The 27,706-nt window shown below is 45.7% G+C and overlaps 1 protein-coding gene and 1 long non-coding RNA gene across 2 annotated transcripts in view; both read left to right on the top strand.

The window, feature by feature from the left end:
- The window catches only part of BBLN (bublin coiled coil protein), a 91,488-nt gene extending 64,348 nt beyond the window's left edge, over window positions 1-27,140 (top strand). Inside the window, exon 2 of the mRNA XM_069609163.1 lies at window positions 26,527-27,140. Within this exon, the coding sequence (XP_069465264.1) occupies window positions 26,527-26,687 (161 nt within the window). The 3' untranslated portion in view covers window positions 26,688-27,140. The remainder of the gene's footprint in view (window positions 1-26,526) is intronic.
- On the top strand, window positions 17,721-18,571 carry LOC138471521 (uncharacterized). Its single transcript, XR_011268457.1, has 2 exons — window positions 17,721-17,827; window positions 18,297-18,571. It is a non-coding gene; the product is annotated as an uncharacterized lncRNA (long non-coding RNA).
- Window positions 27,141-27,706: the final 566 nt, after the last annotated feature.

Raw genomic sequence — 27,706 nt, 5'->3', positions numbered from 1 at the left:
CTGGCTCCTCGGCCACCGCCTCCCCCCACCACCCTGTGCTGCTTTTTTGGCCACGCTACTGCCCCCTTCCGCTGCCACTTCTCTGGCACACTCTTCTTCATTTCTCACTACCCTACCTTCTCTTCCATTCTCCTCTGCCCATCCTCTGGCACCTCCAACACATATGCAGGGCGTACCTCTGGCTGGCCTGTACCCCTCCACAGAAGTCCTCAAAGGTGGCAACATGTTCCACATCGCTACTCGCAACTCTCGCTCTGCTGTCAAACACTCCTCTGACATCTGCCGTCTCCTGGAAGAGCCCGATTTGGCTGTACTTGATTCATGGACAGCTCTGTCATGAGTTTTGACACGCTTTGTCAAGGAGTCCCCCTCCCCCCCCCTTCTCACCTGGGTCCGTTGTTTGCCAGTGTCTTCGATCTCTGCCTTCTTACTAACGGACCTGGTCTTGGAACAGTGCTGCACGAGTCTCGTCTGGTTCCAGGTTGCGTTTAGTTCCGGGAACGCGGAGTCCAGTCATCCGGGAGTCTGGGAAATGCTAGTAAGGCTCGGAATCAGGAAGGGGGAAAGGATCAGGAGTGGGTAATGGCACTGGGACAAAGGAAACAATAACGCAAGCTACGAACACACGTCTGAGGGCTACTTTGCAATAGCATTGAGACGCGTGGAGCCGCGGAAGGCGTGGCCTATAAATAGATCACGCCGCGTTCAGCGCATGGAGCGAGCAAGGGCTTCAACTCTGGACGGCCATGTTGGAAGTAGTACGGAATGTAAGCCCCGTTGAGTAGTACGGAATGTAAGCCCAGTTGAGACAAAGACCAGGAGGTTCAAAAGGGGCGTGATCTGAAGTTCATGGCAGCATGCCTCCTCCGAAGGCCTTTTCCTCCAGGTTTGCCCGGGTGTATTAGGTGAAATCTTCTGAGCAACCGAGGAGCCTTGATATTTGAAACAGGTTGCCAGGTCCTTTCGCTAGGAGGATATCTTTTCCACTCCACTAGGTATTGAAGATCGCCCCGCTTATACCTGGAGTCACAAATCCGGGACACCTCATATTCCAGTTGGTTGTCAACCAATAGAGGATTGGATGTAGGGCTTCAATAGGGATGTGTGAAAAACTGGATGAATTCTTTTCCAGGAGTCAGGTAGCTTGATTCGATATGAGACCGGATTGATAATCTCCTTGATGGGAAATGGACCATAGTAGCGGGGAGCCAGCTTGTTTGGTCGCAGGTGTCGGGGGGAGTAGTTCTGATGACAACCACACTCGGTCACCGACCGTATAGGAAGGACCGGGCCTTCTCTTGGAATCCGCATACCTCTTGGTCTGTAATCTGGCTTTCTCTAAGTGTTCTTTAGCCTCCCGGTGAATGTTGATAAGAGTTTCGATCCAGGAGTCAACAGTAGGTACTGGTGTAGGGTAAGGAAGAACCGAGGGTAAAACCGATGGATGGAACCCCTGACTACAATAAAAAGGGCTGGTCTGTAGCGCTGAGTGTTCGGAGTTGTAAGCGAATTCTGCAACGGGTATCAGGGGAGACCAGTCATCCTGGACCTTGGTGGCAAAACATCGGAGATATTGTTCCAGGGTCTGATTTGCACGTTCTGTGGCTCCGTTGTTTTGGGGATGATATCCTGAAGAGAGGGCACGTTAGATTCCTAAAATCCGACAGAGGGGTTTCCAGAATTGTGAAGTGTATTGGGGACCCCGGTCAGATATGATCTTGGAAGGAAGGTCATGAAGTCGGTATGTGTTCCAGAAATATTCCAGCTAGCTCTGAAGAGGAGGGTAGTTTCATCAGTGGCGTAAAATGGGCCATATGGTGACCATGATGGTAGTATACCCTCGGGAAGGTGGTCACTCCACTATGAAGTCTGTAGTGATGATTTCCCATGGTTTAGTGGGAGGAGAGGGCTGCAGAAGAAGACCCGCCAGTCTTTTATCATGTTTATTTTGGGCACAGATCACACAAGCCTGGATGTATTGCTGTACGTCAGACTTCATTTTAGGCCACCAGAACTGTCTCTGTATAAGACGGAGGGTGTTGGTGATACCTCGGTGCCCGGAATGGAGTGTGTCATGACACAGGTTTATTATTTTCTGCTGTAACTTCCGTGTAGGAATGAGCAGTGCATTTTCCTTGAATAAGTAGCCTTCCTTGGCTCTTAATTTCCACTGGTTTCTTCTCGAAATGTCCTTCCATATTTCCGAGGATTGGGTTTGCGATCGGACTTCTTCCAGGAGGTTAACTGCTTGGGCTACGAAGATCGTGGGAGAAAACATTTTAGGATATGCCTTATCTTCAGTGGTCACGTAGTCAGGACGTCGAGACAAGGCGTCAGCGATCAGGTTCTGGGATCCAGGGACATGAGTGATGTGGAACTGATACTGGGCAAAAAAGTAGGCCCAACGTGCCCGACGACTGTTCCTGCACTCCAGTGACTGTAGAATCTGAAGGTTTCGATGATCAGTACGGACTTGGACAGGATATCTAGCTCCCAGAAGTAGGTGTCGCCATTCAGTGTAGGCTTGGCGAATGGCTAACAGTTCCTTTTCCAGGACGGAGTAGTGTGTTTCACTCGGAGTTAAGGTTCTTGAAAGATAAGCAACGGGGTGTTCCAAGTCATCCTCCATTTTCTGCTTCAACAGTGCTCCTATAGAGTAATTAGAGGTATCCGTTTCCACTAAAAAGGGTCGACTTGTATCGGGTTGAGCCAAAAGAGGAGCTTGTGTAAACTCGGTCTTCAAACGGTGGAATGCAGTTTCTTGTAATGTTGACCAGACAAAAGGGGTATCCTTCTTTAGCAGAGCCACTATAGGTTGTACAATCTCGGAAAAAGTGGCTATGAACTTTTGGTAGAAATTGGCTAGTCCTAGGAAGGATTGGACTTGTTTCACGGACATGGGAGTAGGCCATGCGAGAATGGCTTTTACTTTTGAAGGATCCATGCCAATCCCCTCTGGACTAAGGATATATCCCAGATAGTGCACAGAGGTAACGTGAAACAAACATTTTTCAGGCTTGGCTAAGAGGTGATATTGCCGGAGTCTTTGTAGAATTGCCTTTACATGTCCTTTGTGCTTCAGAGGATCCTTGGAAAAAAATCAATATGTCGTCCAGATAGACAATGACGAAGAGAAACAACATGTCAGAGAACACCCTATCCATAACAGTTGGAACACTGCTGGGGCGTTGGCTAGTACAAAGGGCATGACCAGGTACTCGTAATGGCCAAAGGGTGTTCTAAAGGCGGTCTTCCACTCGTCTCCTTCCCGTATTCGGATCAAATGGTAGGCACCCCGGAGATCCAATTTGGTGAATATTATTGCACCTCTCACGGCTTCCAGGATATCCAATATCAAGGGTAGTGGGTATCGGTCCTTAAGACTGCATTGATTTAGGCCACGATAATCGAGGCAAGGTCCGAGTTCCTAGGTATCTTTCTTAGGAACAAAGAACAACAATGTGCTTCCTGGTGATTTTGAAGGTCTTATGGTACCGTTTTCAAGGTTTGTATGCAGATATTCTTTGAGGGCCTTTTTCTCGGGTTCGGAAAGGATAAACATCCTACCGAAAGGGATCACTGCCGAGGGTTCCATTTCAATTGCGCAGTCTTTGGGTCTGTGTGGAGGTAAGGCCTGGACTATGGCAGTTGAAAATACATTGGCAAATCCTTGGTAGGCCTCCGGAATCTGTATTATATGGGAAACCATGAGTGGAGTTTCTTGCTTCTTAGGTGGTTCCTCAGGGGGTGTTAAAGGAGGTTCCAGGGATAGACAATGAGACATACAAAACTCTGAGCCTAGGAATAGTGATCCTGCTGTCCAGTTTATATACAGATTGTGTTTTTGTAACCAGGGCAATACCATGGGGTAGTGGGCAGACTTAATGATATCGAATCTGATTAGCTCTTGATGGTGGTTTGAGAGCTGGATTTCCTTGGTCTATAGGCTTTTGGGCCCTGAACTGAGGGGTCTTCCATCGATGGCTTCCACAGGCTGCATGGTGCTCCGTGTCTCATATGGGATTTGATGACTGACAACCCATTCCTGATCAATGAAGATTCCCATAGCTGCGCAGTCAACCAAGGCCAGAATGGGACAGATATTAATCTTCAAGGGTGAAAGAAATGCCTGGAGAATGACCAGTTTGTTCTGTCCAGGAGAGTTCAAGGATGGAATTGATGTGGAGCAAACATCTCTCTCCCGAATCTCTGCTCCATTTAAGATCGGGAGCTGGCGTTTCCAAAACGCTGAGGAGGTGCCAGAGGACATTCCCTGACCAAATGTTTGTCTGAAGCACAATACATACACACACCCGTATGAATCCTTCTCAACCTTTCTTGAGGTGATATGGGTCCAAGAAAGACTCCAATTTCCATGGGTTCTGTTTCTGGGGCTGGGCTTGAGTCCGTTCTGACTGTGCTCTCAAAGGACGTCTTGGGTGGGTTTCCCCTGGATTTCTTCTTTTCAGCCTTCCTTTCCTGGATGCGAAAGTCTGTTTGCATGGCAAGGTCCATTAGTGCTTGGAATGAATTTGGTCGAGCCACCCTGGCCAGTTCATCCTTGATCTCATCGTTCAGGCCTCTCTTGAACAGGGTAAAACTAACCTCAGAGGACCAGTCTGCTTCCTTAGCCAATTGTTTAAATCTGGTCACATAAGTGAGCATATCTTGGGAACCCTGTTGAAAGTCCAGCAAACGTTCTTGGGCAGTATAGACCTGCTCTGGACGGTCAAACTTGCTTTTAAGGGCCTGTAGGAACCCATCATAGTCATCTAGGAGGGCATCGCCGGAGTTAACAAAGGGTGTTGCCCAAGTTAAGGCGTTGCCGGAATGGTGGGATATGATGAAACCCACCTTAGCCCTGGGAGTCGAGAAATAATAAGGCTTAAAGGTAAAGTGGACCAGGCATAAATCCAAACCATAATACTTCTCAACAATACCGCCCAACAGGATACCCTCCTTTGTGGCAGAATCCCGGGATAAGACCAATTGTTTGAGCACAGCGTTTTCCGCCTTAAGATTGTGGACCTCGGTTGATAATTCTTGCATGCGTCGCATCAGGTCCTGCACGGCGGCTTCCATCTCGTTTTTAGGTTTGATCGGGTGGCGTCTCAAACTGTCAAGGAGCCGCCTGTCAGCTCTGGACGGCCATGTTGGAAGTAGTACGGAATGTAAGCCCCGTTGAGACAAGGACCAGGAGGTCCAAACGGGGCGTGATCTGAAGTTCATGACACAGTCCTTCCTGATGGCTACAAGATCCTCTCTGAACCCAGAACTAACCATCCCGGTGGGGGTGTTGCCTTGATTTTCCCAGAGTGGATCCCTGCTTCTGTCATTCCAACGCAGGACTGCCCCTCCTTTTGAATGCCTGGTCTGCAGACTCTCCGTCTCTCCTGGCCTCTCATTGTGGCCACCATCTACAAGCTGCATGGCCAGGTCGCTGTCTTCCTCTCTGAGTGGGCTGACCTCTCCTCCTCCCTCCTTGCCTCTACCTCTCAACTTCTCCTCCTCAGAGACCTGAACATCCACCTGCATGCTACTAGCCCCTCTTCAGGGCTCTTTCACCTCTGTGAATCTCTCGATTCTGCACTCTGGCCTGACTCATTCTGCAGGGCACACTGGATGTTCTGATCTCTTCGGACCTCCCCCTCTCCTCTCTCTTGGAGTGACCACTTACTCCTTTCCGCCCACCTCTCTCTACCCCCTCAGGCCAATCCGACCCCAGCACTGCCACCTACCTTCTCGCTCATCCGGCCCATGAAGCGTGTGTCAGCTGAGGCTTTTGCCGCTACTTTCTCTCCTCCTACACCTTTGGCTGACTCACACTCTGGCACAGCCCTCTCTAACCTTCATCTCTCTATCTGTAACACCCTTGATGTCCTTGCCCCTGTCATGAGGATCCGTTTGAAGCCCACATCCAAGTGCAACTCTTGGTATGACTGGAACCTCGCCACAACTTCATCCTGGAACTGATGACCATAGCACTCAATAGAAACTATTTTGAATTTAATGGTCAATTCTATTTGCAGACGTGAGGTACAGCAAGGGGGGCTGCATTTGCGCCCAGTTTAGCGATACTTTTCAAGTTTAAATTCGAATCACAACACATTCTATCTCATACTAACCCCTTCCGTTACTACATAACAAAGTGGAAAAGGTACATTGATGATATCATCTTCATTTGGACTGGATCCAAGCCTGATTTGGTACTTTTTCTAAACTGGCTTAATAATGTTGACACCAATATTAAATTTACAATGGAATTTAGTACATTGCATTTCTAGACCTGGTCATCAAAGAGGAATCAGGAAAATTGATATGTTCGCTGTATCGAAAAGCTGCTGCCTGCAACACTCTGTTACATTACTCTAGTAATCACCCACGTCATCTTCGTGATAACTTACCGTACGGACAGTTTTTCTCCGCATTCGGAGGAACTGCTCAAATTTGAATGTCTTCTATGAACAATCTGAAAATGTGAGCACTTGTTTATTTGAGAGAGGCTGCCCTTAAAGACTGATTAACAAAGCTATAAAAAGGGCACGCTTTACAGATGGGGACATACTGCTCGCCCCCAAACCTAACCTTGATTCCCAATCTGGCACTGACAGCACCAAAATGACGTGCGTCATAACCCATGGACCACAAACATTTGCGATCAAAAAAATGATCTCTAAATATTGGCCAATTGTCAAACTCAGTCGGCCCACCCCACCATTACCGAGGTTTGCGTTGAAAGGGGCCAAATACATCCGCGACAAACTCGTTCACTCCAATTTCAAGAAGGATCCCTCAAGATTAGGACTCTGGGACCTCAGAACAACTATTGGCCGTTTCCCATGCAGATCCTGTTATGTCTGCCAATTTACAAAAAAACTCAAGGAGTTCAATATTGGGCTGAAAATTTGGACCCTATCTATGACAAACTGCAAAACCAAACAAGCATTGTAATGCATCCAATGTACCTGTGGGCTCCGATACGTTGGACAAACGTTTCGTCCAGTTCACGTTAGAATTTCGGAGCACCGTTCAAGAATTCGGTGCCGGACAGAATCCGCACCGCTTGTAAGTCACTACATTGAATTACAGCATTCTGCCAATTACATTTTTTGGTGGATATTAGATGTAGTCAAAAATACTCCCAATGTCTCCCGCTGTCTTCTTCAGAAGGAGGCACGCTGGATTCACCATTTATCCACCCATACCTACGGGCTGAATGAGGATTTCTTCCCCATATCCTGAGCATTTTTTCGGCTCCAAACCCCTCCCCCCCCTTTTCCCTTCCTTCTGCTTCAAACCTCCTAGTCTCTCTGCGTTTTCTATCATCTTTATCCAATCACACCAACAAGAGCAGACTGAGGCTATTTAAATTGGAATTTACTGCAGTCAAGCTGCTTTCAATATTGTGCCTCTCGCATTCATTTTTTGAGCTTGACACTCACAAAGTAAACATTGCCCAGTCCCAATGCCTATTCCATTTGAGTCTACACTTTGTCTGCACTTGCCCGTGATCCACTTGCTCGCCTGCCTTCATATGTCATTTTGCACTCTCTTCATCTCCTTCGATATTTTACGACCGAGATTTTTCGGGAATACTTCCCGATTTGTTTCTGGCTCCATGAGCCTCAGCATCACTCATCAGACATTCACGTAACCACGAGCCTCCCTTTAGGCCTGCGGCTTTACTTTATTGTACCCCTGACGCAGGAGCGGCGTCAGATTAGCCATCCAGGGGCTGGGCTGCCATCATCCAATTGAATTCACCGGATCAGGAGGCATGCCGGCCTCCAACCAATCCAGTCTCTTGTTTGACGAGACCCAATAGAAGGTGGTTTTTCAAACCACCGCCCTCTACTTAGGCTCTGCGTTCTGCAACCTGCAAGCATACGCATTCGAGTGTCTTGCAGTGCCGGACGGATTCAGTCACCAGCGATCCGGCAGCCGGCAGTTACCAGTGGTAAGAAGATTTTCATCTCACTTTTCAACCCAAGACCGGCACCAACCTGTCTGGTTTTACCGGTTTTTAAGCTTTTCTTGTCAATTTCTGTTTCAAACACCCTCCCCCCCCTTATTTATGACCTGGATTTAAGGCTGTACATTTCATTTACACCTCTTTTTGCTTTCTTTTTTACAGAGACAGCACTCGTTGCTCTCTCACTTTCCCCTTTGAAGGCAAGAGGTTGTTTGCCTTTCACATCAAGCACCACAGCTAACCATTAGCTGGGTTCAACGTCACTTGGCTCTTCAAGGTAGGCAGATGCAAATTCTCACTGGGATAACAAGCACTCATGTGCCTTTTTAAATTTCTAGTCATGCATATTTACATATATTCAATTATCCACAGGTTCATCCCTTGATGCCAGCCCTTCTGGTGGCAGAAGGGCTGGTGCTGTTTGGCTGTTCGGCTGCCTGATTCCAGTAAGCACTCTTATTCTATTGTGAACATTATTATGTTACTGATTAAGCAGCCAGCTCTCTAATTTGGCCATGGCCTCTGATTAACTCACCAGGTTTAAGCTACTTTACTTGTGATCTGCTACCAGAGACTGCAGAGTTGCAGTTTAGTAGTTACTACTGCAATCTCTTTGATCTGGTCATCTGTTCTCTAAGGGACCGCAGCTTATGTAAAGTACAGACCTGCATTTGAACTCTTTTCCACTCAGTAATTTTATCTAAGACTCGTGGTTTTATATATTCCTCTCCATTCTAGGCCAATTATGAGATCTGTTCTCCGTAGCCAAAAAGGCTCCTCGACGTTGCCAGAGGCTATCTTAGTGGACCCAGCTCACTACACTGAACCTCTCTGCACTTTCTTAAAGTGCTGTCCACTTACTAATGTACAACCAATTACCTCTAAGACATTCTCTGCTGCCCCAGTTTCATTGCAACCCACTCCTCCACTAAAAAGTGAGATGTCCTGCAGCCTTTTATCAGTGAAGCCTACAATTTCTAATACTACGGATCTCAACACTGCAGTAGTTACTCAAAGTTTTGATACACAATTGTGAACCCGCTGACACTACTATCGATCTCCCCACTGTTCACGACAAATCACACCACAAAACCCCTAGAAAACTGAAAACAAATAAAATAGTGCTAGGTCAGACATTCATGGATAAATACATTTTAAAAGCAACCTCTACCAGCACTGAAAGTAAATTACCCAAAGCTTTTAGAGGCAACGCTAGGTTAGACCATTCCGCAATGAATACACAGGCTTTCTTTGGTGGAAACAATAACATCGCGTACATTAGCATAATCAAATGTGCGGACAAAGCAATGAATCTACCATCTACTGTTGGACCATCAGAAAATCCTACCCCTCCGCTTCTAGTGGGCTTGGCAGATAATACACCTACCGCCCTAACCAATATTATAGAAGGAATTGATTCTCACAATGGTCAACCTGCAGTGGAAGCTAGTTCAGGGATATCAAATCTAAATAATGTTAACTCACCACATTTACACCACACGCTGAAAGATCTGGACAAACGGATCAGATTGACCCATCCAACAGTCTCAGCCCTCAACGTAGTCCTCAGCTCTTTTGTTGAGCTGTATGATAATGTTTGGTCTGAGCTTAAAATGGTTCAAAGATGGAACTCAATCTGAAAATCGACTGCATAGGAACGGATATCCTGGCAGACCTAAATAACAAAGTGTATTGGATCGGCACCAAAATATCTAAGAAGTTGACTGTGCAATTACCCCTGCTGCTTCCACAGGGGGAAAGCTCTGCTCCTGCACCTATTCAAACATCTGCAGCCACCTCACACATTATAGAGATATGTGATCATCTCTCCATACTGGAACCGACCAATCATCTCACTTTCCAAGATCAAGCGACATATGTACCACCTGCTGGTCGCTGTCTCTGTGCTGCTCCTGCAGCTTGTACAATTAACCCGATACAAAGCCGACCTAACCTGATTTCCAATTTAAGTCACCCTGTACCTACTTCGACCCTAGTCACACAGGAAAGTGCTCCTGGTAACAATATGGTTCATGAACAGGCTAAGTTGGTACTACCGGCGGTCCATCTGCATACTGCTGATGCCTTAATTGGAACGAACAATTTAACACAGATTACTCCCAACCTTGTTTCTAATTTGTTTCTGCCCCCAGTTGTTTTGATACCAGCTACACAGGAAAATGTTTCTAAGAACTTGAGCCAGAAAAAAAGACTGCTCCACGCAAGTCGCGCTTTATTAAGCGGCAATTGGACACAAAACAAACCAATTTACTATTTTCCAAAATCCCCACCTCAACATCTTTAAATCTGCCCGAGGCATTACCTCAGAGCATAAGCATCTATATGCCCCTAGTCCTCCTAAGGCCAAATTGGTTGATTCTACAGTACAAACTGACAGTTGTATCCTACCAATCCATCAGGCTCCCGCTAAATTGGAGGATAACTCTCTACAGTATCCCTTGGCCCCCCTGAAATTGAACACACAAGAAACGCCAATTGCTATATTAACTGATACACCTATTGTGAAGTTGTGCTCTACATCAGGCATGTGGCATTGGGAAATGTAGAACTTATGAAGAAGCTTCTAAGCTACTTGTTGTGCCTCAGGCTACAAATCTAACCATCCTACAGGGACCTTCGGCTACAAGGACCGAGCAAATTTCATCCATATGGGGGCCTATCCAAACCCAACCATCCACTAATACATTTTCCAACCAGTCTCTGTTTCCTGTTCCACCAGTCGACCTAGGAGCGGTGTGGGGGCAGTTACAGGACATCGATATTCCGCCAGCTCTTACAGATCCAACAATCTCAGCTGGTATTTGAAATTTGGTGGATCGCCTGCACAAACCAACTGCAAGGCGTCAGTTCTCTGATGCTACTAAAAGACAACACACCAACTTAAAGGGAACTCAAAACTTTTCTATGGACTCCCTAAAATGCCAAGAAGGTACCCACGCTCATAAACTGAAATCACTGTCCTTTGTTAAAATTCCGAGCCTATTGGATCTAGAGGCCCCAATCTGCTTGAACAGATGCAATGTCCTATCTATCTCTGCTGAAAATCCAGCAGTTTCCTTAATTTCTTCAAAGGATATAACTAGAGTGGCCTTCCCGAGTCGCAACGTGCTTGATATGAGTGTGATCTGCCTGGCCTCCCCTTTGGTTAAGGAATTGATCCTCACTCAAACGGACTTCCTGCAAGAATTGGGATTTAAAGTAGAAGCTGCTGCATCGTGGGAAATGCCGCTGCAGGGGCCTACTCTGACACACTCCGCAGCTACACCATCGGGGGTCAATCCAGGTGGCCCTGAAATCTTGCCTAATCCAAGAAACTCTCTTAAACAGCAGAATAAGGAAGTTGATTGGGCCTCCATTATCTCCACCCTGTGGCAAAAACTTGTGCCCTAGGCCAACTTCTCCAAGCTCAAGCTTGGTCTCCTCCTCGGACTTTTGCCTTAAATCTTGGAATTCTAGAGGTAATCAACATCTATACAAATTTGCTGATGTCATCTGCATACAGGAGACTTGGATGACCCTGACCCCATGTTTGGATGGCTATCATATTTTTGATCAGCCTGCTCAACAAAATCTGAGTGGTAGACCCTCAGATGGTTTAATTGTCGAAGTTGATAACTGCATTGATTTACTAGGTAAGGCCCTGCCGGGCTTTGGGTGTAGAACTTACTTCTAGCTGTGGGCAATTGAAAATGTTAATCATTAACATCTATTGGCATAGAGGTGTTTGTGAAGCCAAACTGTTTGTGTCTACTATTTCGCAGATTATTCTAGACTGGGTTCTTGCTAACGACTCAGGACATGTACTATTAGCTGGGGATTTAAATTGTGACTGTTCATTTAATTATCCTTCATGGGAAATTTGTGAAATGAATACTTCTAACCCCTACTATTCAAAGAAGAAACATGATGGCTATATTTGATATACAGAGTTGCGCAACTTGGGTTTACAACCCTTGTTCGGACACTTGCAATCCCCCGAAAACCACATTGAATTTACCTGGCGCCGCGGTCTTTCCACTTTTATGCTTGATTACATCTTTACGGATGAATACCTGTTTAAGATGTTCAAAGTTGGAAATCTTTATGAACATCTGGAGTGACCATGGCATACTAACGGCAATATTTAAAATCGGCCAACCAAGGGCTCGGTATTGCCCCCAACCTATGGTTACTCCAAACTCATCAGGTACTGCAGTTCGATGGTCCTCTAAAAACATTAACGCCTTGAACCTCAATTTGAGGGCTACATTGAATCAGCCCACTTTTGTTTGGAAAATGTCCACTTTTAACACTGCATCAGTTATAGCATTGGTACAAGCAGCAGTGGATGACTTTGCCACCCACTCCGCCTGCCAAATACCAGCTAGTAGGCACATGCATCTTTATAATCCTGATTTGGCAGTAGCAAAAACTAACAAGAACAAGCAGATTAGAAAACTTCAATTAGCACATTTTGATCTGTCCATCCGTTCAGGTCTTATTAAGAAGGTCAAACAAGCCTATAAAAACTACTGCAAATCAATCAAACCTCAGCTATTACAACAAGACTCTGAAACAATGCTCCAGGTTATTATGAAGGCAAACGTGGGTGCCTTCTGGCATATAGTTAATGGACAAGATAGTAATATGGGCATTGCTTTATTGAACCCAATTGCGGAACAAGACTTTTACTCCAACAGATTTGCCCCTATCCTCTCGGAGTGAATTAATTACCCTGAAAATTGTGACATATCAGTCCCTTTGCCCAAACGGGCGCCTGTAATTGAGATTGACAGAGTGCTCGATCTAATTCGTAAGTGCAAAATATCTAGAGCCCTTGGCCCGAATGGGTTAACTAATAACACTTTCAAATCCGACCCCAATCTTTTATGTATTGAGTTCCGAGATATTCTCCAATCTGGGGTATGCCCAAACTCTTGGTCAAGTGCACACGTAATCCCAATTTTCAAATGCAGCAGTAGGTCTGATCCTAGAAATTACCGGCCTATTGCTTTGATCGATGTGGATTGTAAAATCTTTTCTGCCTTTCTCCTATCGCATCTGAAGGATTGGGGGGAAAAACAGTCATCCCCTGAGTCCCTTTCAAACGGGTTTCCGTAAATCTCACTCCACCAATATTAATGGGCTTGCGGTTAAGTGTATTCAGAAGGCTGCCTGGAGCTCAACTAGGGGCCCTACTTATATGGCCTCAGTGGCTCTCTCGGCAGCCTTTGACTGTGTTGACCGAAATAGGTTATGGCACAAACTCTCTGCTTGGGGACTGCCTAGGGGGTTTACAGGAACTCGAGTGTGCGGATTCGGCTAAATAAAAAGGGGGATATGTCAGCTGAGGTCCGCACATATCGGGGGGGGGGGGTTAGACAGGGCTGTGTCTTAGCCCCATGGATATTTAATCAATATGTTTCTGACGCAGCAGAGTATTTGTTGAAGGAGGGTCTCCTATCGCCAAGAATTGGCTCTGTGAAGCTAATTTGGTTGGCCTACGCAGACGACTTCCTATTATTTGACCTAACTAAGGTGGGGCTACAGCGCCTGCTAGATGTTTTTGCCAACTATGCAAAGTTAAATGGGCTGAACATCAACCCTGCAAAAACCAAAATCTTGGCTTTTACTAAGGGGCAGGTGAAGAAGAAAACAAATGTCTGGAACCTGGGGGGCGTAAGAATACCTTGCCCCACTTGCGTTACTTATTTGGGCTACTATGTCAGGGCCAGTAGAGGCTCGAAAGGGCAGATTCATCTTCTCTTAAATAAAGCTAAGATACTTGCCAGGCAGGTCCTTCAACTCGACCGCAAATATGGCCGATTCTCAATTAGATCTGCCCTTCTATTCTTTGATGGTAAAATAGCCCCAAAATTGATTTATGGTCTAGAGTTCTGTACGGGGTTAACTATTTCAAAACTGGATGGGATTGAAGGAGATATTTGGAGACGGGTCTTACTTTTACCTAATGTGGTCCCTCTGGCTGCAATTAGTTTTGAGTTAGGCTACATCGCCTTAAAATCCTGAGTTTATTGGAGAATGCTCATGCTTTATGCTAAACTTAAGGGACCAATAGCCAACACCTTATACGAGTGTGTGGGAAATAACAAACAATCTGGTTTCTTAACTAAATTTGCTAAACTGTGCAAAGATATTCTGTGTAACATCAGTTCAAATCTAGAGCAGCTGATCACTAATCCTACAAAAACTAAAAAGAAGTTGTGGGATTATGATTGGTGCCAGACTACGGAGGCGTTCCATTCTTATAGCTCTATGTCCCATCTGGCTCATGAACACAAGTTAAGAGGTACTCTATCTCCAATCCTTAGCATCTTTCCTATCCGTGACCATCGGCAAATTCTACTTAGATTGAGGTGGAATATTTTATCAACTCTGGACACTAAACTGAGGTGGAAACAGGTTTTGGTGGCCGATAGCATGTGCAGGTTTTGTCACTTAGTTCTTGAAATGGCTAAACATTTAATTCTGTTCTGTAAACAACTCGAATCATTGAGAGACTCTTGTTAAAGTTTTATTCCTAGGTCTACCAATTGAACTGGTTTGGCAACATTGTCTGTGTATTCGAACTTCTCGAGAGGGCTTGGCTCTGTCCAGTTTTATGCATAATCTTAATTTGGAACATATGTAAAACACATACTGATGCCCCGTTTACTTAGAGTTGCCATCACTCTAAGGCAGTGGTCTTCAAACTTTTTTGGCCAGGGCCCCCCTGAGCAAAATTTGGGCAGGTCGGGACCCCCCAGAAATGCCAAATGGACAGTATATATTGCGCGCCGTCACCTGCTCCCATCAAAGTCGCTGGGCTCCCTCATCCCACTCCTACCCAGTCGCTGGTCTCTCCCCACCCCATCACACACCCAGGGCTCTCCCCACTCTGCTCCCATCACTATCCCATGGTTCCCGCCCATTGTGCTCCCACCATAGTCCCTCGGTTCCCCCATCCCGTTCCCAACACAGTCTGAGGGCGAGTGGCGGCTGGTGAATCTTTTTTAAGTGGAGGGGCATTAAGGGGAGGTTCGGGGGGGTTTCCCCCTGTGAATTTTTTTTTAAATAATAGGTTAAAATGTTGCATTGTAGAGCATACTTTTAACAAAAAATGGGTAAATAGCCAAACAGTTTGCAATTGTTGCTGGGAGTCCAGGGGGCAGGCATTGATATTTTATTTCTATCGCGCTCGTACACAAGTGTTTCAGAGCGTGACAAGGCAAAGGGAGGGGAACAGAGGAGAATAAAACCGCGATCTTACTAGGCCCAGTGACATTGAGAACGCGCAAGTGTGAGGGGAAAAGTGCATGGAAGGGGGGAGAAGTGGAAAGTGCGAAGCAGAGGAGAAACAGATAAATAACAATAAATAAATAATAAAGGCAACAAACAGTGGTAGTGCAGCCAGCAATTTGCAAGTGCTACTTTTAAGGCAGCAGACAGGGTAGGTCTGATAAGTGCAGGAAGAAAGATGGTTCTCCTCAAGTTTTAGAGTGGCAGGGCGCTGTTCCAGAGGGAGGCCCCAGCCGAAGACGGAGATCTACCCCCAGCTCGTTTCTTTGATAAACGACTGACCCTGAGGGAGTTGGAGGTAGAGGAGTGAAGAGCTCGAGAGGGGAGGTATTTGCGGAGGAATAGCTGAAGGTATTTTGGACCGATGCCCCAGAAAGCCTTGTGGACAAGGCAGAGGGTTTTGAATGATAGATGTCCGGTAAAAAGATACCATCCCTGTCCCCTGGGCCCCACTGGTCCTAACACAATGAACATGATTATGTGTATATGCAAGGCGCTGCACATTCATACAGCAATCACTCTATCATTCACATGAGCATCCATAACCATACACTCACTCATAACGCATCCATACACATGTTTAAATAAAAACAATGAACATAAACGTACCTTCTGCATTGGCCTGTGTGTGGGTGCTGCTCCAGCTGCTCTGTCCGTATGTGCGAGGAGGCGCAGGAGCTCCCCCTCGGACATACAGACATGCAGTGCCCCAGCCAGCATTTCCAATGAGCTATGCAATGCTGGCGAAGCAAAACGCCCCAGCACTTGCATGGCTCAGTGAGCATGTGCGGCTGGGGAACTAAACTGAACTGTCAAAGGGAAACAGTGTTTCCCTTTGACAGTTCAGCCAGCCCAGGAGCACTCCATTAGCTGGATAAAGCAGCAGAGGGAGTGCTCACTGTTTCACTGGGCTGGCTCCTTAGCTCCTCCATAATGGGTGAGGGGCCACTATGCAGTTAGTAATGTTGACCATTGTTGCTGAATATATCACAATTTACTTACATTTTAACACAAAGCACCCCTTTGGGTACTATTGAAACAGTGGGCTTCATAACTACTCTGGCGGTAGCTGTGCCGGTAAAACCGGCACGGCTGCCACTGGAGTTGCATCCGGGTCTGGCACCCGCGAATGGGCAATTACTAGGTCATGCCGAGTTAGGCGGACATGATAATTGCCCTTTCGAAGGTGCCGGTAGATCCCCATTCCCATTTGAGCCCCATATGGCTCAAATGGGAAGGGGGAGCTCGGATGCACCGGCACCGTTAATAACGGTGCTGGTGCATCCGACGAGCTGAGGTCAGACCTGGCGGGGGCTGTCAAGCACCCACGAGCACAACTCTTACTATGGCGGAACGGTAGCAACGGTGCCGGTAGCTTACCAGCACCGTTGTTACTGGTCCGCCATAGTAGTAATGAGGCCCAGTCTGTGACTAAAGGAATGAATATCCATTTACAACTGTGGGCCACTTTTTCATTGTTGCCTGAGACAGTTTCATGCTTCAGCCCGCCCATGTGGGCCACCCCTGCCCATTTCTTCCAATCTAAAAAAAAAATCAATCTTTTTTCATGCTGAGCTCTCAGGGCCCCCCTGGGATGCACCCGCGGACCCCTAGGGGGTCGCGACCCACAGTTTGAATACCACTGCTCTAAGGGAATTTCTGCTGTATTTTATCTGTGATTATATCAATTGTATATGCATTTTTCTATTCTTTTACTATATACCTGTTTTCTATTTTTGTAAAGGTTTAATAAAACCATGTACAAATTAAAAAAGAATATGTTAAATACTTCACGATTAGTGGGACTTTATATGTTCTGTGTAAATTCAGACCGGGTTAGTACCAGTTAGAATGTGAAAGGGCAATCCGCCTGAGAGAATTAGGGTTCACGTGTTAAGGTTACCTGTCAAACACTACATGACTAATGCATCCGGTTCTTGTGTTACATACACTGAGAAATGATATGAGACAATTGTGATATATATGTGAAGGACTAGTGTGAAAGGGACAATGCAACTTGATTACATTGTCCTGTGATATTATGCGAACAGAGAAGTTATCGGCAGAGAAAGATGTCAGATTGATTTGTTCTTCAAGTACATGTAATTGACCGCAAGTATCCACTTACAATTACAGAACCGAGGTGGACTCTGGCTCCATGGCCGTAGTTCCATTGGTTTTTTTTGGAACCCTGGCGTGGTCAGCGCCAGATGTTCGATTATGTTTTAATCAGCCCCAAGTCTGGTGACAGTTAATCTTCAGCCCGCATTCCCCAGGCCCAATGTTGCTATGGTCACTCTGTAGATGTACATGGAGGTGTGGCACCAGACCGGCTTTCTTGCGCATAGTTACTCCACCCTCATGGTGCTGACCCTCCTGGGAATAGATGTGTGCAATTTCTGTGAGGTGTTGTTCCTTAATGTTACCTTTAACTTTTGCCTCTAGTGGGATGGCCGCTGTTTCTGCACGGCATGCACTGCGTTACCATGGCAACTCCTAGTATATACACGGAGGTGGGGCACCGGACCGGTTCTCCGGTCAGCTGCCCCAAACTAGGTAAGTTTTAGTCTTTGGCCCTATGAGATCGATGGGGGAGGAACTAGATGCGGTTTAACCCGCTGATTACTTGTTTAACTTGACACATGCTATTCAGTGCGTCCAGTAATGATTGCGGAACAGCCTCTGATGGCCCCCTTAGTTTGCATCATAGCTCTACACAAGAGAAGCAGCTGATCTGCTACAGAATGGTTTTGCATTAAGGGTTCTCCCAGCGGGAGGCAGCGTGACCTACACTGGGTACGTTGGAGCTTAGTTGAGTCAGAACAGCTTCTTATTAATGTAGGGATTTAGCAACTGACATATCCCTCATATATTCGGTTTTATAGGCTAGATTCTTCTTACAAAATTACTAGATATCTTTCAAGGTCAGTACGCTATCCTGTGAATTTTCACTGGTAAGCTATAGTATTTTTGTATAGTAATAGAAATTCTACATAGTAATGTTAAAATGTATTGTTTACTTTAGGCAAACAGATGAACATGTCAATATTTTTGATGAAGAGACAATCCAGGCCCTGAAGAAGGATATTGTGTATCCGAAACGCGTTGGCAAAGTTTATAATCTTTTTTGAGTTGCTTGTAAAAACACAGTGGTTTGCGTTAGGTTGAATTGTTTGGCACTTGCCTATGGATTTATGAACACATTTTGTTCTTTGTTATAATTTGTACTTTAAAACTGAAAAACCAGGTGAGACAGCACCCGGGAAAGTAACATCAATCAATAAAAGTATGTTGATTGGTCTCTTGTGAACCTCTAGAACATTTATTTTTATACATACCAGAACGAATATAAGAAGGAAATATGAGTTTATTGAATTCACCTGTATGAACAATACAAAGAGACATAGTCCAACCAGAGTACGAATGGGTTACCTGTTGGCAACAGGCTGTTTTACATATTAGTCACTTTGAGTTCCCATGGGCCCAGGGACTATACCTGCTTGCACCAGAAGTGATGTTTACTTGACACTTGAAATTAGTTACTCCTTGAGTTTACAATTATTCATTATATCTCAGTAAAAGAATAACCAGTAGTGCCACTCTAACCCAATTTGCTGGTTGACCTTCTTACTCACTGACTGATCCTCCCAGGTCCAACTGGGGTCTTTCGCCTCTTCTATCTCTCGCTCTACTAGTGGTGTTTCCCAGGGTCTAACTTTCCCCCTGGCTTTTCAACTGCTACCTGGCACCTCTTGCCCACCGCATCGCTACATTCTGCTCTAACTTTCAGCGTTATGTGGATGATACCCAGCTCTCCTTCAGGCTCCCCTCAGCCACCTCTGCTCCTTCTCTCATAAACAGGGTCCTTGACCCTTTGTCTCTGCTTCTCATATTTCTTTCTCTCTCTTGTGAGTCCCAGATCCTTCTGGGATATTTCAGGGTCTCCCAGACTTGCTCTGTACATTCTCTCTCCTTCATGTGTGCCATGGTTGATTTGGTAGGGGTAGAGGTAGCAGTCATCCCTGTGGTTTGTTTCGTAACAATTTAGCTTGAGCGCATATCTTACATCCCTCAATGTAACCTAAGGTGTCAGACTTGATTGTTTTCCAGCATGTGTATTGTACCTTTTAGAGTGTTTTCTGAACACCTAAATGGCCGACCCCAGGGTTATCATGCCACCAATATGATATGTGTTGACTCTTCCTGGTTGGTTACCAGAGACTTTGCTCAAGAAATAACAACCCTTGCTTCTCTGTAGGTAGAGGATCCTCCTTCAAGAATGAGCCTTTCATGCAGATATTATAGGTGTCCTTCAAGATCTCTTCATAGTGTTTCGTCATTGAATCATCAATAACCGAGATGATCTTATCGGGCGCTATGAATGGGATTCCTGGAAGATCATTGTCTTCACCCTTGTACACACGGGATGAAGCATCCGCTTTAGTGTTTTGATTACCAGGCTTAAACGTGACCTGAAAAATCGAACCTTGCAAAAAATGAATCCATCTATTCTGGCATCGATTGTTTTCAGGAAAGCAAGGTTCCTATGGTCGTTGTAGACTGTGATTGTGTGTCTAGCCCCTTCGAATAGATGTCTCCAATTAAGGAAGGCATCTTTGATGGCCAATAGCGCCTCCTCAAAGATGGTATAATTCCTTTCTGAAGGAGTCATATTACAGGAATAGCACATGTCATTTATAACACGCTTGTATACGTGTTTCTAGGCACGACTAGACAAGGAGGGGGAAATAGAAGGACAAAACAATGATCTTACTAGGTCTTGTGTGATTCAGATTGCGCAAGTGAGAGGGAGGGGAGAAGTGCTAGGTAGGAGGTGGGCGGAGTGCAGGTAACTCAATAATTGATGCCAGAGGGTGGTGGCTCATAAGTAAAGTGAGGAGGGACTGTAGGGTTGCAGATACAGACCCTCAAGTGCTGGGGGGACCAGAGGTAGTTGATGGGCAACTGGACAGGCAGGAGCCTGGACCCTAGTTCAGTGGCAGATTAAGGTCGTAGAAATCTCACTTGAAGACCGAACACCATATGATTGTCTATTACCGAGCGTCATGGACTTATCCACACATCTGGGGTTTCAATCTATGTTTTAAACAACAGTTTATGGAGGAAGTCCTGGCAACTCTGATAGTCACATTAACATGCTCCTCACTGGGAGCACCAAAAACCTAGAAGCTGGTATAGCTATCTAGTTAAAAAAAAACATTTATTTGGACATATGCACATATATTGTATTCAACATCGTCTGCTGCATGAGAACACTCAGCGTACTGAACCGGGTGACACCTCTGCTTCCTGTGAGGAAACAAAAGGTAGAGAGAATAGTAGGATAAGAATACCCCCGGTGGTAGCACACATCTAAATGCCTGCGTGTTACATTGTTTGTGTATTTCTTTAACTCTAATATCAAGTCTGGTGCCTTGTCTAAAGGAATTTACTTAGTGTCCTTCTTGAAGCACCTAGTGCATGTTGGGGAAAGGATGGGGGTGGGGGGGACCATTAAGGTACCAATATGAACCCAACCATTCTTAGCATAGTGCCTGGAAAGAAAGGACACCTGGTGTCTTATTTATGAGAGAGAATCAAAGGCTCCACTATATTATCAAAGTGATCTGCACACAGATGTTAAATCCATGCAGAGAACCGTAACCAGAGTTCGTGTGGTGATTATTTACCACAGGCGGATAACACTGCAACATTAGATGTCAGCGACGTGGGTCTGTTTTTCTTGGCATCTGTCAACGTAGATATATGGATTACACACTGCTATGCTGACATCATACTTCCCAATCACTTATTATTGCCATTTGACAAAATTGTCCCAGCTTACCTCAGCGCGATTGTAGCAACGCATATATATTCAAAGGACAGGCTGTGAATTGCTGCGATGCGTGCAGTTTCTTGGTTTCCTATGAGACACAGAGAAAGTGCTTGCTATTGCTCTAGCCAGTATACTAATGTGGTTGATTGAGGGAGATGGGTGAAACAAAGAAACCACGGGACCCGCTTACCTGGAAAAACGTTCTTGTCACAAGTCAGTGCGCGTCCACGTCTGCGGAAAACGGGCGTCTCTATGGTCAAAGTGAGGCTAGTGCGCATATCCCGGATATGCTGTATTTCTAATGTACAATGTCTGGACACCATTTGGAATTGGGTAAACTTGCCATAGTACCGGTTCAGTTTTATATGTGAAGGCTTTGGGAAAAATGAAAACATGTTGGTGTGTTGGCGTATTCAGGAATCGTACTGTATATTGATATGTATGTATCTATCAGCAGACGCTAAAAACAATATTCCCCAACATGAATCTGCCATTTAGGGCTGTGAAGCATGTATAAATCACTCCAAGCCCCGTGCTGTGACCGCGAGTATCTAAATCTACAGCTACATCAATGTATAATTGTGGATTGCTGATATTGTTTATGCATTACAGCTATTGCAACCCATGCTGATGGCTGTGTGCATATCCGGGTTTGACTGAAACTGTTCCCTCCAATTAGTCCACAGTTCACATTCTGCAGGTATCATACCGTATCTAGCCAAATGCAATGGGTCCGATAGATCCAGATGTATCAACTGGCTAAACCTGCTGCATATGAGAAAATATAGCATCCATGTGCTGAGATGACTATGTAGGAATGTCTCCTAAGCAGGGCGCATGAGTTGAGTGGGTTTCCTCTCTCTTCATAGAGTAAGGGATCAGCAACATGGATAAGTTCAAGAAAAAAAAGAAAGTCTGTGGCTAGTCAGTCTCTTATGTATGTTATATTGCTAGGTCGTTCGACTGAATTTGTTCATTAAGACCGGTAAAATGGGTGCCCCGTCTAAAAATCCAGTTCTGTTCTCTTCTGAGTAGCACATTGTGGAAGTTGCCGCCACGTCTGGGTGGTTGAATATTCTCAATCACTGTCCAGTGAAAATCATCTGGCCCATGTTCTAGTTGAACAAAATGAGTTACTAAGGTGGCAGTGAGGTTTTTGGTCCATAAGCATGATCGATCATTCTGGTCTTAACTTTTCTCATAGTCATCCTGACATAGCAGAGGTTACATGGACACATGATGAGGTTTATCACTCTGCTGGAGTTACAATTGGTAAATGATCGCTGTATCCATGGGGTTCTAAGTCCTATATCGATTTGTGTGCTACGTTGTATCAAGAAGCACATAGTGCATGTACCACATGGAGCTTGTCCTGTGACTGGGTTCCTATTCCACAGGGTGAGCTATGACGAGTCTTGATTTTTATTTACTTCTCGTAGTGTTTTTACCAGTCTATCTCTAACATTGGGTCTGCGTTTAAACACAAAAGCTGGCTCTGGCAGGGAATTATCCTGTATTGAGTATAGACCACAGTGACCCAATTTCTTTTTTTATCTTGTTTACTAATGGGGAGTAACTGAGAACAGCCATGATATTCTCCGTCTGAGGGGCTTTTGGCTGTTGCTGAAGTATAACCTTTCTTGGGATGCTTCATGCCCACTTGGATGTTGTAGTGATGATTTTCTTGGGGTACCCCCGTCTGGCTAGTTGTGATTTTAACTCTTTACCTTGTTCCACATAGTCCTGGGTGTTTGTACAAAGTCGTCTATATCGCAAGAATTTCCCAAAGGGCAAGTTATCTGCAAGTGCTCTCGGGTGGTAGCTGAGTATGTCAGCAAGGAATTCCTGTCGGTCTGTTTTTTATAGACCTTGGACCGTAATCATCCATTGTGAGTTGAGATAGAGAGGTCGAAAATTAATTCTTTCCTTGTTTGGTTCCATGGTAAATTTCAAATTTGCATTGCATGTGTTAATCCACTCATGGAACGCACACAATTCTTCAGTCCCTTGAAATTCATAAACACGTCATCTATGTAACGCAGCCAGATGGTAATATGTTGCAAATAGGGGTTGTCTCGTGGTATATGCTATTTCGCTCAAACACATGAACATAAAGGTTTGCCAAACTGGGGGCAAAGGTAGCCCCCCATTGCAGTCCCTGATGTTTGCTGTTAAACTTCATTGCATAGAAAAAAAGTGTGAGCGCAATTTGTGCCACCTGTATAATGAAGGTGGATGGTACATTATACAGGTCTATTCCTGATTCCAAGATGTGTCGCACCATGGATAAGGTCGCTTATTGGGGAAATTTGGTATAAAGCGACTCAATATCCATGGTGCCGGCCATTCTTTTTCTTTGTCAAATTCTAGGGTATCCAATAGCACAAGCATGGCCATAGTCTTTTGTATATAGGCTTTCATTTTAGGTACCTCATTTTTGATGAAAATGTCAACATACTGTGATAAAGGCTCCAGTATGGATTGAATGCCTGAGACGATTGGCCGTACCCGTGGAGGCTGAATGCCTTTATGGATTTTCAGTGTAGCATAAAACGCCGGAACTCTTGGGTGTGTTGGCGTAAGGAATGCTGCTTCTTTTGCACTTATGAACCCTTCTGCTGCAGCTTCTTCTACCAATGTGTTGATCATGTTCTTAAGGAGATTTGTGGGATCCCCAGGGAGCATTCGATAGCTGGTTCTGTCCTGTAATAAAAGTATCCACCATGTTGTTATCAACTGTATTCATTAATACAGTTGCACCACCTTTTTTCTGCCAGTTTTATCGTTAGCCAGGGCTTCAAGCTGTGTTTTGGTGCAATTGGCATGGACAAACGGGATATTGCCACTCGGTAATAGACAATCATATGGTGTTCTATCTTCAAATGAGATTTGATAAAATCTGATATTTTATTCTATTGGATGAATGCTGGATAAGGAGATTCCTTTCTGCTATCCCTTTTAGATAGGCGGTACATCATTTGTCTCCTAGGGAGAGATTCATTGGGATAGGTACACAGTGTTCTTCACTTTAGGGACAGCCTGTATGTGTGTTTCATAAAGATTTACAAGAAGATTGGTTTATCGAACTGGTTAATTTCAAAACATTCACTGGCGGCTGGCGGGACGACCTTAGTTTTGTTAGGTAGAGGCACCTCATAGAATAGGGCAGTGGCCTTCAAAATGTGGGGCCTGCCCCCAAAGGCGGGGACAATGCTGCATCCCCGGCGGGTGGGGAGGGGGCGTGAGCCCAGCATGAAATGTAAACTCTGCCCCCCCTTTTTTTTTTAGATTGGAGGAAATGGGCAGGGGCGGCTCACATGGTCAGACTGGAGCATAACTCTCAGGAACCAATGAAAAAGTGGCCTGCAGTTGCAAATGGATGTTTATTCCTTTAGTCACAGGCTGTTTGAATAGTAAACAAGGGGGTGTTTTTCCTTAAAATGTAAGCAAATTGTGATAGCTAAAGAATATTTATTCAGCAACAATGGTCAAAACTATTAGCTGCATAGTGAAGTAACTCATCAAACTGGCCCACATTAGGATTTTATTACGGGCATTGCCCTATAGGCCAGTCTGAGCCTGGCAGCTCATCCATAATGGGCAAGGGGGGCGTCCACCCAGTGGCCTCACATTATGGAGGAGCCCAACGAGCCAGCCCCGTGAAACACTGAGCACTCCCTCAGCTGAGGGAGTGCTCCTGGGCTGGCTGACCTGTCAAAGGGAAACTCTGTTTCCCTTTGGCAGTTCAGTTCCCCAGCCGCACATGCTCACTGACCCATGCAAGGCTGGGGGCGTTTTGCTTCGCCAGCCTTGAATAGCTCATTGGAAATGCTGGCTGGGGCACTGCGTGTCTCTATGTGCAAGGGGGAGCTCCTGCACCTCCTCGCACATACAGACAGAGCAGCCTGGAGAGGGGCGTTTCAGCCCTCACGCGCAGAAGGTACGTTAATGTACATTTATTTTTTATGAGTGAGTCTATGAGGATGGGTGCTCGTGTGAATGATAGAGTGATTGCTGTGTGAATATGTGTGCGTGTGTTTTGGTCTGTTGAGTTGATCAGGCGAGTGGGGAGTAGAGGGGGTAAGGAGGGTTGTACAACAGTGGCATTTAAAAAATGCCTTTGTTGCACAATCCCCCCTACTCACCTGCCAAACTCGGCTCTCCTTCTGTGGCGCTGCATACACACATAATCATGTTAGGAATTGTGGGGGACAGGGGCCCCCCCAGCACCAATTGCAAACTGTCTTTTTACCCATTTCTTTTTAAAGTATGCTCTAAATGCAACATTTTAACCCACTATTTAAAAAGAATTGACGGGGGAAAACCCCCCCTGACCACCCCCACCCCCTTTACCCTCAGAATGGTTCCGGCTCCCTCGCTGCGACCGTCTGAGGATGCCGACACGTGAGGGACTTGGACACGTAGGAACAGGCAGAGTGTAAAATTCAAAAAGAAAACCATGATTTAAGCTGGCAGCCTATGCAAAGCATGTACATTTAAGCAGATTCAATATAGGCGCAGAGCATACATACTTACCCAATCTTACTGTGACTTGCATCTGAAGCCGGACAGTCGTTTTGGAATGGCACTGCTCCAATTCAGGCATCCCGTTGGCAATAGCCACTAGGGTGCAGGGAGCGATCCACGCCAGGAGGTGACCATGTGCTTACATATACTGTCTTCCGAAGCACTGCATTTATTAGTCCTTAAGCAAATGGTACTGTTTGCAGGGTTCCATGCCCGCGCCCCTTTCTCAGTGGCGCACCCAAGCAAGGCGTACCGCCTTGCATCTGCTGTTTAGGTGCATGCTTTGTATAGGCCACTATGTTGTGGTTGCTGTGGAGCATTTCAAGAAGTTGAGGGCATGGACCAGGGCAGTGCTGCCACCCGGGTCCTCATTCGGTGTGTGCACACAACCTCCTTGCGTTGTTTCCTGATGATCTCTCTTGCCCCTCCAGCCCACTGAATGGGTTTGTTCACAGAGCAGGATTGCTCTTTAGTGTTTTTAGGTTTAGAACATATGGAGGGTGTCGACCTAGCTTTTGAGCCATTCCTTGATGCACTCTGTGCTAGTCACCGTAGGAAGGCATTTCTCCTTTCAACGAAATATGGGGCAGGGGTTAGGGGAGGAAATGCAACAAAATAAAACTGAGCACCAAATTATGCTTCCAACTTTAAAGCTTTCCGAAATGTCACAATGCCAAAGGAAAAAGGGGCTTAAAGAGTTGGGCCTTTTTTTTTCAGTCATGGCTTTATGTGGGCCACACCAGAGTAGTTGGCACGTGAAGTGGTCAACTATTCAGACCTTTTGTTGGTGGGGTGAGGAGAATCCAATACTGGGGAACACAGCATTTCCAGAACTTGCTTCTTTTTTTGTCAACTTTGTAATGTTTTAAACCAACTTTTCTTTTCCTTTTAGAGTATGAATCCATAAACTCCATGCTGGATCAGATCAACTCTTGCCTAGACCATCTAGAAGAGAAGAACGACCATCTTCAGGGGCAGCTGAAGGAGCTGCTGGAGGTGAACAGACAGGCTCGCCGAGAGTTCCAGGAGCAGAGCTGTGTCCAGCCACTGTGACCTGCTCATCGCTGGCCAGTCTACTGGAAATGGGGGCACATGTCAAGCGATCTATGGGGACGCCGCTCAGCCCGTTCGTGTTGGCCTTATTAACAGAACATTAACAGCCTTGCAGGCAGAGCAGTGCTCTGGCTGGGTGCCCACATGCCATCGACTCTCACTAGGACAAGTGGAGACTGGCAGCCCCTCATGATCTGCAGTACAAGTTGCCACACAGGTGGAATTCATCAGATTTGGCTATAAGTTACCACAAACCCAAATACAACTGGTGATGCCAGGAAATGGCTGTAGTTTTAAGAAAGAAAGGCTGGCTGAGGACTGAACAAACTGTGTAACTGCATTGTCAAACACAAGTAGATGCTTTGTATCAGACTAGCAACAATAATGTACAATAATAAACACTCAAAAAGCAACTTTATTACCATTTGAAATAAAACCAGAATGAATACTAAACCAGACGAATTACTAGCTTTTTGCTGACTCTAGCATGTGGAAGTAAAATGCTTCCCGTCTCCTGGTCATCTCTTTTTGCACTTGGAGGAGTGTCTGATGAATGAATCACCTTTCGCGCCTTCTTCTTCTTCCCAGTCATTGGGGAACTCGTTCTCGCTGTCCTCTGCTGTTGCCGCCAACCCCCCTAGATCCTCTTCATCCTCCCTCGTGGCACTGCAGCTCTCAGAGGCCCATGCCTCATTGTCTCCCACACCCTGGCTGGCGTGCCCCAGGTTTGGGTCATCCGCCACAGAAGCACCAGGTCCTGGTGTGCCCCATCTTGACCCGCTTTGTACTTGATTCTCTGTTGCTCGCAGTTTCTGTGGGGGGAAAAGAGGAAAAGCCAGGTGAGAGGCAGGTTTGTAAAACTAAACTCTCAGTAAGTGATTTGGGATAGCTATGTGTACAGATAATGAACTTGCTACTGGTGTTGCCATTCAGGGTTTGGAGGCTAGGGTTTCATAGGTTCTAATTGGTGTAAAGAACATAACCCCGATGGCCCACAGGGGAGAAGATGGGAGTCGAAC

The sequence above is a fragment of the Ambystoma mexicanum genome, chromosome 8, assembly GCF_040938575.1.
Source record: "Ambystoma mexicanum isolate Mex_15411 chromosome 8, UKY_AmexF1_1, whole genome shotgun sequence".
NCBI classification, from domain to species: domain Eukaryota; kingdom Metazoa; phylum Chordata; class Amphibia; order Caudata; family Ambystomatidae; genus Ambystoma; species Ambystoma mexicanum.
This window is presented reverse-complemented; position numbering and strand designations above follow the sequence as displayed.